The 14,625-nt window shown below is 40.5% G+C and overlaps 1 protein-coding gene across 1 annotated transcript in view; it reads left to right on the top strand.

The window, feature by feature from the left end:
- Positions 1-14,625, top strand: part of BCAS1 (brain enriched myelin associated protein 1) — a 109,699-nt gene that overhangs the window by 67,176 nt on the left and 27,898 nt on the right. Inside the window, exons 7-8 of the mRNA XM_014787328.2 lie at positions 1,848-2,024; positions 11,621-11,662. Of these exons, the coding sequence (XP_014642814.2) occupies positions 1,848-2,024; positions 11,621-11,662 (219 nt within the window). The remainder of the gene's footprint in view (positions 1-1,847; positions 2,025-11,620; positions 11,663-14,625) is intronic.

Here is a 14,625-nt window from a genome sequence, read left to right on the forward strand (position 1 = left end):
TTTTACATTTTTTTGTGAAATTATTTGCTTAGCATCTTTCTTTGCGTGAGGACATGTAACCCCAGCACTTAATACTCATCATAGCTCATAGAAGGTACTCAGTGCCTTTTTTGTGAATAAATGAATAAATAATGCTTTCTCATATTTTCTGAAAAAGAAAGCAAGCCACTTGGTGGAGGGCACTTCCTCTTTAATTTAATTACTACTTAGAGCTAAAACAGCACAAGGTGCCCAAGACCATTTGGACACATATAAATACAGGATCTTATAAGCTCAGCCATTTTGATTTCACTGTCTATAAAATAAATAGTTTATTTTAAATCCTGGTGTTATGCAGTTTTGAACACTTTTAGATGGAACTGGGGTTATTTCAGGATCAATTATCATAAAAGTAATTTCTATACTTTGGCCCTTTGTCTCCTGATTCAAACTTAGAATCTGCTCAATAAATGACTCCCTCTTAGTATCAGAAAAGTCAGCACAGAAGATGTTCTGTCTTGCGTCAAAGAGTAAAATTCACGTTATTTGCAAACGCCCTTTGGAGAGGCAACGTGCTGCGTGGAAAGAGCACGAGGTCAGAGCCAGAAGTCCAGATCTGAGGCCAGGTTATGCCCCTTTTTTAATGTTGGGCAGATCATGGGCCTCAGTTTCCCCTTCTGTGAAAATTCGTGCATTGGACTAGATGGTCTCTAAGCCTCTTTCCAACATCAAAAATACTATCAAACTTCTTGAATTTTTCCACACCCCATTTTTACTGCTAGATTTTTTTTTTTCCTTTTAGTCAGAGAATGTGGTCAAAGATGGGACATTCCTGGAATTTAAGGGTTTGTGTCACAAGTCCCTGGTACAAAAATCATAAAACAGTGATGCTTAAGATGATGAGGTTAGGTCAGCTGAACCTAGTGTTAAAATTTTTAATGCAATAGTCACTCATGTCGAGAAAGATTGAGACTATAATTCTTCTAACTCTTCCTTTATCCCAAGATTCAGGAGGTGGCACAGCATGGGAAGTAACAGCCTAGTCACTGAGGACTGGATCTCAGTATAGCCACTCAGAGAGGGGAGAGAGAGAGAAGATGGAAGAGAGGGAAAGGGAGGGGAGAGGAAAAGAGAGCGAAAAAGAGAGGGAGAGAGAAGGGGGACGGAGGAGGGAGAGAAAAGGAGGGAAAGAGAGGAGAATAAGGACCAAATGAATAACATTTGAAATTTTAAATCAATTACAATCTATTCAATTACATCTAATTTAGATGTGGAGCCTACATCTAAAAGGGAAGAAATGGGTTTTCTAGATGCCCTTCCAACCCAAGACCCATTTGCTGAATTTCAGTCTAGGTGCCTTACACGTACTTTATAGCCTAGACCAGTGATCCCCAGAGTGGAGTATGGGAGGAAAATTTCAGAACTTCTATTTTCAATTATAGCTATTTTAATTTCTAATTTGGATTAGTAAAATAATTCATGTTTATAATACACACAAATATGCATGTATTGGAGGTGCATATTCAAAATGCTTTTACTGATGGGAACATGATCAAAACCATTTGAAGACCAATGGCCTCGATATGAACTAACATTCTAACAGCAAAGTGCCTCTTATGATCACCTTGACTCCTAATAAGTTACTTGCATGAACATGATAAATAACGGTTTCTATATATGTTTTTTCCAAAAGGAAAGTATCTTGATTTTTTCTAAGATTTACATGAATTCACATCCACATAGAATATTTGGAAAATACAGAAAATTATGAAGAAAATTAACATGCATAACCCCAGCCTGTGTTTGTGAAAACTGGATCTTTCACTTTTGAGATCTTGAGATCATTTTGAATTTTTTTAACGCTCTAGGGTGTGGAAAAGTCACCCACTACTTCAGCCGACCTCAAGTCAGACAAAGCCAACTTTGTACCCCAGGAGACCCAAGGGGCAGCCAAGAATTCTCCCTCCACTGAAACAGCAAAGGAAGGTGCCAAGGAAAAGGGGGGACCCACCTCTCTGCCTCTGGGCAAACTGTTCTGGAAAAAGGTAAGTCCTATTTTCCAGATTTGAAGAGTATTTGAAGCAAGGATGTCTTGAGAAATTATTTCTATTGGGCCGATCGACATACTCAACAACGTATGGAGTTTCTTTTTCTTCTCCAAAATGACACAAATAGCTATTGAGTTGAAGACTTCTAATTTCCTCCTGGGAAGAATGAAATGCCTATCATGTTATAAACATGTGTTTCATGGAAAAGAAAAGGAAATGAACAAGTAGAATTTTTCATTCTTGAAATGACTCTGGTTCATGACAGAGAATTGTGGTATTTCATGATTTCATTTTCTTTCCAAAATGGTTTATTACTCTGGCTTCCTCCTGGTTTCCTCTGAGGGTGCTGACCCTGGTGAGATGGACCACCACTGGGCTGGCTCTCTCTCTTTCCCCAGTCAGTTATAATCAGTCGTTATGAGCCATTAGGTCTTACTCTCCTTTTGGAAAACGTGCCCACCAGTTTACCACCAGGGCAGGCACACAATGTGCTCTCTGATAGGAAAATGCAAACCACAGTCTGATTTTTTTCCCTTCTAGAATCAAGGAGCCGTGCGAAAAATGGAGTGGGTGGGGCTGAGTAATTCTGAGAGCTATTCCTTGATCATCATTGCTGAGCAAACCCCAGCTGCCACACATGTTCAGAACTCTTGCCTGTTTTAAATGTGGCCGAAAGATGAGCAAGAAGTCAGGGGTGAGAGGGTGGGGTGTAATTCACTGAGCTGGAAAAATCTAATTTAGTAACTTCATCAAAACATCCATGCCACTTGGCATACATTGAGCAAGCAGGTGATAAATACAGACGCCACTGTGGTGTTAATTCTATTCTCTGGTCTAGAATCCAGCTGGATTTCTGAAACTCTTTCCTGTCTATTTCCTGTTGTACAGAAATCTTCCTTCTAGCTTCTGCCCGGAACACAAACTCTAGTAGTTAATGAAAACTGTGGATGATGTCATTTGGCGTTCTGTTCTAATCCTCCTTCCTCAACAACCATCAATTACTCATTTCTAAAAATCTTTTATCAGCAATATAATGTAGAGAACAGTTTTCAAATGAGTTACATGTGTATATTGGTGGCAAGAGAGATGAGTTAAGTGACTCATAGTCAAACATTTTTATTTAAATAATCATATATATACACATATATATAAATTGAGTGTATTAGGAAAAATAGAACTAGCACATTAAACTCAATTTAACATATATTTTGCTCAAGGTGAGACTATATGTATTTAGTTTAAAAAGTAACCCAATTAGGGGCTGGCCCGGTGGCATAGCGGTTAAGTTCACATGCTCCACTTCCGTGGCCCGGGGTTCGCAGGTTTGGTTCCCAGGCTCGGACCAACGCACTGCTTGTCAAGCCATGCTGTGGCAGCATCCCATATAAAGTAGAGGAAGATGGGCATGGATGTTAGCCCAGGGCCAGTCTTCCTCAGCAAAAAGAGGAGGATTGGCAATGGATGTTAGCTCAGGGCTGATATTCCTTACAGGAAAAAAAAAAAAAAAAATAACCCAATTAAAAGAAAAGTGTTACGTGAATAATGGTACTGATATTAAGTAAATAATAGTAAATCTGGGTCCTCCGAGAAGCAGACACCGAGGCAGAATTGATGAGTAAGAGATTAATTGAAGGAAAACAACTGTGAAGGACAAAAAGGAGAGGGCAGGGGAAGGTAGAGAGAGCCTGCAGACCACACTGAGGGTCTGACACCTGTGACAGGAGAGAGGGAAGGAAGGAGGAGAAGGTGGGAAGAGCCTCAGATTGAGGTTGGTGCTGAACCAGTGGGGAATCCCAGAGCAGAGATTGCCACACGGGGAGTCCTGCATCGGGCAGGAGAGGCCCAGTACCCTGCTGTGCTCAGTCATTGCCTGGGAGCAGCCAGGGAGAGCATAGCCTCAGCATTAACACTGTAAAGGATGCTGACAGCATGACGGTCAGAGGCTGTCCCTCATGCAGGGAATCTGAGCAGCACACTTCCGTGGCTGCCACAGATGGTGCATACGATGTGGCAAAAACCAGATAGGAGGCCGGCAAATGACAGAAGTTGGAGGAACACATCCGTAAGGGTTGGCGTCAGGCAGATCTGACTTTGAGTCCCAGTCCACCTCGATGAGCCTCGGTTGCCTAATTTATAAAATACAAATAATAACAGCACCTATGTCATGGAAATGAAGTGAAGATTAACTGAAAAGATGCTGGTAAAACCCTGACACCATGTCTAGCATAGAAGTGGCCAATGAACAGTCGCTGTCACCTATGTCATTTATTTCCTGTGCACTCAAGAAGGCTGAGGCACTAACCATGCCCACCTCTTTATCTTTCTGTAGCGTCCAGTTTGGGAACACTTCTAAGCTACTAAGCCTTGAGTACTTTATCTTTCCTTCTTTGGGATCTGTAAGGGGTATGTTAGTTCCTCTTGAAAATCAAGCTATTCCCATTGAAAATAAAAGGCAGGACCACTTGACATTCACCTCTCTGTGACAGAATTTCAGTTAGTTCAGTCTCACTGTTTTTTCGTGATTATCTGGCTTTATTCCTTTAATTGATTATAAAAACAATAAAGTTAAGAGAAACTAAAAACCAAATCACTTGTAAATCTTGTCTTTCCTTCTTTCACCCAATCAGAAAGAATAGCTCTATATGGAAGTAAAATAGGGAAGATCCACTCAGTCAACAGTATTTTTAATCACTTTCTTTGTGCTGAGTTTTTTTGTGCTAAGTACTTCGTGTTAAGTACCAGGCAGTGAACAGATGGCTGTCCTCTTGTAGCTTACATTCTCACGGGGGACGTACGTTCTAGTACGAAACAAAATGAAGACCTTTGTTTTCGTTTCTTTAAATTAGAATAAGCTTTGTGTATAAAATCATCCTTATAAAAATTTTGAAAAACAAACAAGAAGAAACAGTAGAAAATTATATTTCCACTAACTAACTCCAAGTTCTCCTTCCCATCTTTTGATTGAGAAGCTTTTCAGCAAACTAATTTTGAAGTTTATAAGTCTGCAATTATGAACATCAGAAATGAATTTTTCCCCAACAGACAATGGATATAAAATTATAAGTTATTTTGATTTATAATCTTGATTGCTGAAGTAGTTCTTATTATAAAATAAAAATAACCTTTGAGAAACTTAATTTCGAATTATATTACTTGCCAAAAAATGTTTAAAATCCAGTTACCTGGACTAAATATGCTCTTTCTTGTTCTGGGTTAATTGGGATACCATTTGTTCTGGAACCTTAGAAAGTTACCTACCCTGTTTGGGTTTCTTTTTCCTCATCTGTTGAATGAAAGACTTGGAACAGATGATCTTGAAAAATCTTGTCTATAGCCAGTCTTGCATAACAACCAGAGTCGGGAAGATTGGGCTGTGTGACCTTGGACAATTTACTGGACCACTCAGAGCCCCTATTTTCTTTCCTGTAAAATGGGGACAGTGTTTATCACACAGCGTTGTTATAAGAGTCCAATAATTGTACATAGAGAGCACCTGAGACATAGTAAGTGCTCAGTGAACAGTGTTATCATCATTTCTTCAAGTATGAACAATCAGAGGTCATGACCTGAATATCTATGTGTGGTTTCTGGTGCCAACAGTAAGCATCCTGCGTACAAAACAAGTGTATGACTCATTTGCTACCATCGAAAGACTTGAAATCCATGTGGAGGAACGAGATACACATGCATGCACATGCATGTGTGTATGAGTGTGTGCACGCACAAAATTAGCAAATGATACATTTGGACTATCTTCGGACTAGCTCTTTTCCTGCTCTCCTTTGGGGGAGACAGATGATGGAGTGGAAAAATAATGTGAGCTCTGAAGCCAAAGAGACACATAATCAAATCTCAGCTCTGACAGTTACTGGCTGTTTGAATTTGAGCGGATGACTTCAACCCTCCAAGCCTCACGTTCCTCTGCTCTGAAAGTAGGCAGTGATGCCTACCTTCCGTGATTATTGGGAGGACTGAGTCAGAAAATGAATGCAAAGTAACTGGCTTTCAGTGAGTGATAGCCCCATTCCAAACAATGAAGTTGGGAACCCGGTGTTAATCTGTGGAGTACGAGTTACAAACTATGGGTGTTTAGAAAAGGCAGCAGTCCGTGTAGGTCAAAATAGACTAAGAGAACTTAAAAATGCCTCTGAATCATCTGGGTTTTTTGTTTCAAATACAAAATCCTGTATTCAATCCCAGAATCCACAGGGATCCTGGTTAAGAGAGCCTGGCATATGGTGAACAATTACAGAAACACTGGAAAGATGGACTGAAATATCTAGACTCGATAGAAGAGGTCTTGGGGCTACTGTGAAATAAATGAAGTCAGAACAGCTGTCACATGATCAAATGATGCTTCCAGAAGACCTGCTAAGAACAGGAGGGGTGTCTGTTGACTTAAGTGCTACCATGTGACAGTTTTTTAAAGAAATATTCTTTTAAGAATTGAATGTGCTCTTCAAAGGAGAGGAACCCTTGTTATTCAAGTTTAAACTGATAGATTTATGTGCTGTTTAGATCCTTATTCTCAGCAATATTAATCTCCAAACAGGATTCTTTAGATTTCGAACTGGATTTTTGTTATTGTTGTTGTTGTTAATGAGGCTGGACAATTTTTAGACTCACCAGATAATAGCCAGATGTCCAGTTCATTGAAGAAGATTGGAAGTGTTTCTGGTTTTGAGATTTGAATGAAAATCCCATGCTTTGTGTGTTTCCTGATTTGCCCCCAAGCTAATTTTGTTCCTCTGACCGGAGAGTTTGAGACCCTAATAAACGCCTTTTGGTCTGCAGAAACCGAACTTGCACTTTTAAATCGTTCTCTTTCATTGACTTTGAAGTGAGTCACTTCGTCAGCAGCACCGTCCAATTTTCTTCTTGTCTCTGAGATTCCCTTCCGGAACACATTCCTGGTGTGGAAGAGTGATCTTTCCTCCACTTCAGAGGTTATCCATCACAACATAGTCCTTGGCAGTGGAAAATAATGAATTGGAATCTGATACTGCTGGTTCCTCAGCTCATAGGCTTTCTGCTGTGTGGAAAACATAAGGAGAAAAGGAAGAAGTTGCCTGAGGCCTTCATTTGTCATTGTGTGCTGCACATGGAAACCACGCTGGGGACAAACACACATTAAATGTGAGGTCCAGGCTTGGCTCAAAGAACTGGTTCGATAGGGATACTGTAGTATATCAGTCAGCTCTGGAGGAGAATCTCAAACCTTTTCAAAGGGAGCTATGGTTTTGGGGTAGGAGCAAAGTTTAACAGCTGTTGGAGCAGAGGCCTAGAAATTAAGGGAGATCTGCTTCCGTTTTGAAGACCAACATGGAATACTAATGTAAAACACGTAACCCACTGCCTCACATATAGCCCAATAATGTGGGTTGTTAACATTGTGATTATCTTTGTTAGTATTACTATTTTTTTTTCATTTCTTTAGAGTTGCATCTGATGCATGTTCACGAGATGGAGAGACGCAAGCCAACAAAGAATATTTATTAACAGATCAAAACCACATGCAAGAAGCTTTCTTTGGGAAGGCTTCTGGAATCTGCCCTCAGCCCTGTTTATTCAGTTTCTGTCTGTAACTTGGTCCATGACCTGTGAAGCACACTTACCAAGTTTACAAGCTGGGTGGGCTCATTAATGCAGTCCAAAATATGAACAATAAAGATCTCAAAATATCAGCACAGTGGGTTGAAGTTAGCATGAGCTAGAATTTTTGTTTTACAAATGTCAGTGTGCCACTGTGCTATAGGGAACATATCATCGAGATTTTAACTGAGACCCTTGTCATCCCCTATCCCATTCCAATTCTGGAACCTAACATAACCAAAGAGCAGTGTTAAAAATGTCTGCTCATAAGGCATTCAGGAGCAAACATGTATCTGCCCCGAGCAGACTTAAGGAAATTTCAAAAACACCACGGAATTAGTCAAGAAAAGTCTCAAATAGGTCTAATAGGCCTAGCTTATGCCACTTCTCCTCAGTGTTCATAAAAATTGCTACCATTACTTGAACACACACTATATGCAGTGCCTTTGCTAAGTGATTTACATATGTAAAATAAATACCAGCGATTCTCGTAGACTGATGGACATAAATAAATCTACACCCCTGCTCATCCCACCCAAATAGTTCTAGGAATCCAAGAAAGGTGATCATGAATCAGTCGGGGCTGCCATGTGTCTCTACTGGCTGACCACTCCCGAGCCACACTACTGCCACCAGAGCCACCAATGAGAAGATCCATGCCAATTCGCCTGACCTGTCCCTGCTGTTGCTCCTCACAAGCCTGCCACAGTTCACCTGCCACTTGCAAAGCAGTGGGGAGAAAACTGTCTCTCTGTGTTATGCTCAGCTCCGGGAAGAGAAGCCCACTGCAGCTGCTTGGGCCACAGAGTGACACTATTTAACAAGATCCGTCCGCAGCATCCACACAGCCCTCTTCTCCCCAGCACACACTCAGCTCAAGGGGAGCTGAGCTGAGCCAAATTGCTGTACCAGCCACCAGCACGCTGCCCAGAACCTGGCCCTGCGGGTAGCTGGTTCCCCTGGAGTCCTTATTTCCACGGGCGAAGTCTCTTTCTGGTGTCCATTGCTTGAAATCTTTATTTCTGCTCCACCACATACACTCTGATTTCTGGAAGAGACTATAGGGGACTGAACCCTAATTATAGACATGGTTCAAGTTGTTCCTCCCCACCATAAACACACCTTCCAGTGTCTCCAACTCCCATGTACACAAAGGTCTTCATATACGTACCAAGAGGAGCTGTGTGGCTTGACCCCAGCCACCCAACATAGGTGAGTCTCGGCTCTGCTTCAGCCGTGACTTTCCCTTCACGTGCTTTATTTTGTCTAGTCCTTAGAACAACCCTATGATTGACAGTCTAATAGCCAACCTTTGGGTAAGGGAACTGAGGCTCAGAGAGGTGTGATTAACTTGCCCAAGGTTGTACAACTAAAACAGTAAGTTTGAACCTGACTCCACAGTCCAAGATGCTCTAGACTTGGGTTCTGAGCAGGTTTTCTTTTACGTGTGCCAAATACCAAAGAGGAACAGGAACCTCGCCTCTCATTACCCATTTTTGGGTCCTTATACTAACAGGATATTTCAGCCACTGCTGACGTCAAGGCTACACTCATAGGCCAGTGTGCAAATGTACAAAAATGTGCAAAATGATTTCCAATGGTCCTTGGGCACAGCCCTAAAAATGTGATCAGTCACCTAGTATGCAGTTATCTCCTTTTCCACTCTACTCCAATTCCTCTGGTAACATTAAGAAGAAAGTCTCTTCTTGATATTAACAGGCATTTCTCACTGTACTAACACTTGCTGATCTCCCTTCTTAACAAAGACTTAAAAATAATTAGAATTTAATAAGCGTTTTTGTTTTATGCATTGCAGTTGTTTGAATACATACTTCTATTTACAGCAAGGACATTGATATTGCATTCACTATAATGATAAGATGTTTTCTTTTAAAATATATTTATTTAAGTAAAAACGTAAGTCAACTTAAAGAATAATATCAGGTAAATTCAGGTGGTACATGGGCAGGTTAAGAATTGTGCAAATGGTATGCAAACAGTTGAAGTTTAAGAAGTGCTCAACTGGACAAATTCCCAAAATAAGGAATGTTGTGCTGGATAGTGTAACTTTAAAATATGAAATAGCAATTTGTCTTGGAACAGACAATATTTATAATGCCAATTTTTGAAACCTCAGAAAGATCTGGAAGTCTGAAATCATAATGAAGATGATGGAAACATCAGTGTCCAGAAGTAGGTCTTTCTGCTCCTAATCAGCACCTGCATCAAGTTCCCAGCTTCCTCTGAAATACAGTGAGCGATCAATGGCTGAGAACTTTCTAGACACAGGAAACCAAAGACACAAACTCATCTCATTACAACCAACTGGGACAGGAAAGAGGGTTTGAAAAACTAAAACCAGTGTTCTTAAATAGTGGGAGGGTTCTCTCAGCCTAACATAGACAGTATATTGACTCTTGAAACTCTTGCGCGTCAGCTTTGAAAAGGTCTGGCTTTTAAAATATCTTTTAATTCTTTACCTGTTCATAATATTAAATAGCATCCAACTGGTCTCAGGGAGAAGGGGTGTAATTCCAAGAAAGCTACACTACCTGCAATTCCTTCTAAATGTTCTATAATTTCCTGACAATCAGAAGCTTCCAGAGAAGCCACAATCCTTTTTAAAGACATGTTTGTGCCCAGGTAAGCTTCAATATGAGAAGTAGATAAGTAGAAATAAATGTCCTAGCTGAAGATCTCATCTAGAAAGAAAGCAAGTCTGGTATTGGAGAAAGGAGCTCACACAGTCACCAAAAAAGTGCGTTTCTCATCCTTGAAGTCATCATGGCAGGGGGAAAACTTAGCTCTTAGAACCATTTCCATCATTTTCTAGCTGTACCACCTTGAACAAGTGACTTCACCTCTCTTTACTGCATTTCTGGCTGTGTAAATGAAGATCGCCATCCTCACCACTTGGGGCTACTTTAAGTGAAATAATGTATACAAAGCACCAAGTGCAGAAGATGTATTTGTAAATGTCAGTTCCCTTCTTCCCCTCCCACTGGATGTTTTAAAGGCAAAAACAAAGGCAAGACTGGGAACAAAATAGATATAGGGATGAGTTCTTAACCTGGAATCCAAGAGAAGAGATGCAAGGGTCTATGAAACACCCTGAAATCATTTGCAAAATACGTTGTTCATGTTTATTTTTCTGGGAAGAGAGTCCAGATCTGTCAAGTGAATCTCAAAGTGGTCTGTAAACACTACCACCACTCCAAAAAAGTTTAATAAGGACTGCAGGAAAAATGCAAAGATGACCTCTGAAGTGGAGCTTGGCAAATTGACGTGATGGTTGTGGCATTGACCTGTGATAGAATCGGGATAACTGCTTTCCTGTTTGGGGCAGGACTGTGTATGCCAGAATTACTGCTGGGACTAACAGTGTCTGAGGTTGGATGTGTTGGACTCCAGCTCTCTGGCCCTCCATAGAAGTGTTTTAACTGAATTGATGAAATTGGCCCATATTGAGGGCTGACGTAAGAAGCAGCTTCTGATGCTGGGTACTGTGCTATGTCAGAATAAGGCTGAGAACCCTGCTTATTACATAGTGCCTGCTTACATTGTGGGGACCATGGGATGAGTTTCTCTGGACTTACTTTCCTGAGCAGCTCTCTTGTTTCTACCTAACAGTGACTGGGTGTTGCATGATTGATCATAGTTCCTTCTTCATCAGCTGTGAGAAAATGTCAAGGCAAATGTGTTCTTTACCCACAGCCAAGACTGTGGTTTGTGTTTTCTGTAGCAACCCCTGTCCTCACTCCATTTGTGTCCTGACTGCATCTGTGTGTTTATTTTCCCTTTGTTGCGTTTGAAAATACATAATTTATATTATCTTGCTGTACTGTTTACATCTGCGTAAGCCTCCTTCAAGTTCTTTTAGGAACCAGGTATAAATAAGCAATTTGATGACCAAGAATTGCACCAGAGGGCTGTTAGCCCAACTAACCCCTCATTTTTTGGTAACATCCTGACTCTTACCTTTGTTTTTATCTTCCCTTTAGTCAGTTAAAGAGGATTCAGTCCCCACAGGTGCAGAGGAGAATGTAAGTTACGCATGAAATGACAGAATCATTCCATTCTCAACATCCGCATGTTGGGCCACTGGGCGTTTCGGCTCTGCAGTCCTGTGTTCTTGCATGCTCCAAGTGTTGTGCATCTGCTGGAGACTCTTTCACCCTTTTCTGTGATTAGGGACCACTGGGGAATAACTTTGGATAAATATTTGGAATGCCCATTGAATCAGTGCAAACCAAATGCAAAATCAGAGCACCTGTTTGTATAATTTGTTATCATTTAGGGGCTGAAAGAGTCTACTAAACATAAGAACATCTTTACACTTCCTCAAGGGACAATGATGCTGCACCCTCTGCTTCATTCTACTTTGATTGCTCTTTCACCTTTATTTCCATGGCAACCCAGATTCTTGACTAACCGTGGGTGGTACCCGGGACAGAGGGTGGCAGTGGCCGTGAGAGCATCTTGCTGCAACAGATGCCGGGACTGTTAGTCTTGGGCTGGAGAGCCCACCCCGTGGGTCTACACCTGAGAGAGATAGGTTGAGCCTCAGTGCAGTTTGGGCCTTTAATCTTCTAGAGCAAAGGTCAAAACTTTCAAGGCAGTGCATTCATGTCTGAAGGAGATGGTTCCATATGAGACACCACAAAAATGTATCTTGCCAAAACATCTTCCAGGGAAATGAATAAATTGGCCTCATGAGTTTCAGACCCAAAACAGCAGCTTTCTGCTCTGAAAGAAGTGCAGTCTTTGGAAAGCTTTATAATGGGGATAAGTGAGTTCACAGCTTCAGCTAGGAACTGATCATCATCATTTTGCCAAAGCAAAATATGTTTGGCTTTTTCTAGATGTCTCTTGTTTGCTTGCCATGAATAAGGTTTGGGTTTTCGTTTTTATTTAGTTTCTGGAACTGAACAGATGTTGAAAATCCCAATATGTTCCGGAAATGTTGTCTGTGACATAGAGCGAAAATTAGAATGGCCGTGTGATGATTCTTGTTAAGAGAAAGAGCTTTGAAATCTGCTTTTTTGTTGTTTTTCTTTACCTCCCTCTATCTCTCTTTCATTTTTGAACCAGACTTAGTAGCTCAGCAAAGCTCAGGTCTCTCATAATTCCAGAAAATTCTCATGAGTTTACTAGCTATTTGCTACAGAGTCAAAGTCTCTATTTCAGCAACCTGCGACAAGGAACTCCACGAGTTCTTCTTCCCATGAACTTCACATTCAAAAGCTGCAGGTTAAATCTGGAGCATCAGTTAGCTTTGAGGTTCCCAGTTTTTTGAAGAGAAACTTCTTTTTGGATGTTTGTGTGTCATTGCCTGTTTGAGGAACCGGTGTCTCTTGCAGCTCACATGCTAAAATGCAGAGTTGATCTCTAACAGGCAAACAGGAAGTATTTCATTTTCTAGTGTGAAATTTAAAACAGAAATATAAACATGAGTTAGTTAAGTTATTGATACCAAAAGATAACACAAAAGCTGATAGAGAAACGTAAGAAAGTAACATTTTTTCTCAAGAAAATAAAGAAACGTTATAAAAATTGCTTTAAATTGCTTAGCCCTATAAATAACATTTCTATTTTTAAGCTTCAACATTTCATCTTCTAACAGCCTATTAATTGGAGACAATGAGGCTAAAAAGCTGTGATCTTGGCCCCATCATCCCCAGGCTGTGCCACCTCTTGGACCTTAGTTTACTCATCTCTTAAATGGCCATAATAACATTCCCTACCCCTTGGGATTCTTGTGAGAATTAAACGAATCGTGCGTGCAATGTGCGTACCTCAGTGCCTGAAGGTATGAAGAACTCAGTAATCAGGGGTCTGCAAACTACGGCCCACGGGCCAAATCCAGCCCATCGCCTGTGTTTGTATGGCCTGTGAGCTAAGAATGGCTTTTATAGTTTTGAATAATTGAAAAAATTAAATTAATTAAATTAATTAATTAAATTAAAAAACTGAAAGAAGAATAGTATTTCGAGACGTGTGAAAATTATCCAAAATTCAGATGTCAGTGTTTATGAACAAAGTTTTATTAGAACACAGCCATTCTCATTCCTTCACATACCACCTATGGCCGTTTTTGTGCTTCAATGGCAGAGTTGAGTGTAGTTGCAACAGGGCCCTTTACAGGAAAGATTTGGCGCCCCCTGCAGTAGTTGTTAGTGCATAGGAGTTGTAACCTTATGAGTGAGTGCCTCCCAGAATCAGTGATTTTATTTCCTTGTGAATTACACATCTCACAGCTGACTCAGTGCCCACGTGGAGTGAAGGCGTATGTAAAACAATTAGTTTAATTTCCTCCTTCTCCCAAGTAAGAGAGATGGCCTTAATCAAAACAACGCATAGTATTTTAAACCTTCAGAACAGGAAAGTTAAGTGGATTAACCACATTACAAATGTCCTTTAACTAGCGACTTCTTCTGGTTAAAATGTGGTTGAGTTTAGTTTTTTAAGTTCCTCTACCACAAGTTTCCAAAACCAGTTTATCAACCAACGCAGAGCAAAGGACAGAGTGATTTCAACATTTTTCAAAGTTTTTCATGAAAAGAAAACTAAGGCTTTTGAAGCCCATGGAAGTTTGGTGCTTTCCTAGAATGAGCTTCTGGTCCCATCAGAAATAAAATCTATCTATATTGACTACAGAAGTTACCGAATCCTTTGGTTGTAATCTGAAAATATTTTGGCCATTGGTTAATTGAGTTAATGTTCTAACTAATGGGAAAAAAATCTTTCCTTGCCAATGACCTATAAGATCAAGGAAGCAAGTACTTCTGTTGTGTATCTCTCTTAGAAAGTAAACTCTCACTTGCAAGTGAAAGAAAACCCAACTCAACCTAGATTGAAAAGAAAATGAAATTTATTTGTGCTCATTGCTAGGAAGTAGAATTGGTTTTAAATAAATCTCAATTCAGGGCTCTTTTCGGCTCAGCCTTCCTGGCCTGCTACATTCTCAGCTTCCCAGCATCACATCACCCGGTCCAGAGTAAAGGAG

Source organism: Ceratotherium simum, chromosome 21, assembly GCF_057802395.1.
Source record: "Ceratotherium simum simum isolate JZ-2026a chromosome 21, ASM5780239v1, whole genome shotgun sequence".
Taxonomy (NCBI): domain Eukaryota; kingdom Metazoa; phylum Chordata; class Mammalia; order Perissodactyla; family Rhinocerotidae; genus Ceratotherium; species Ceratotherium simum.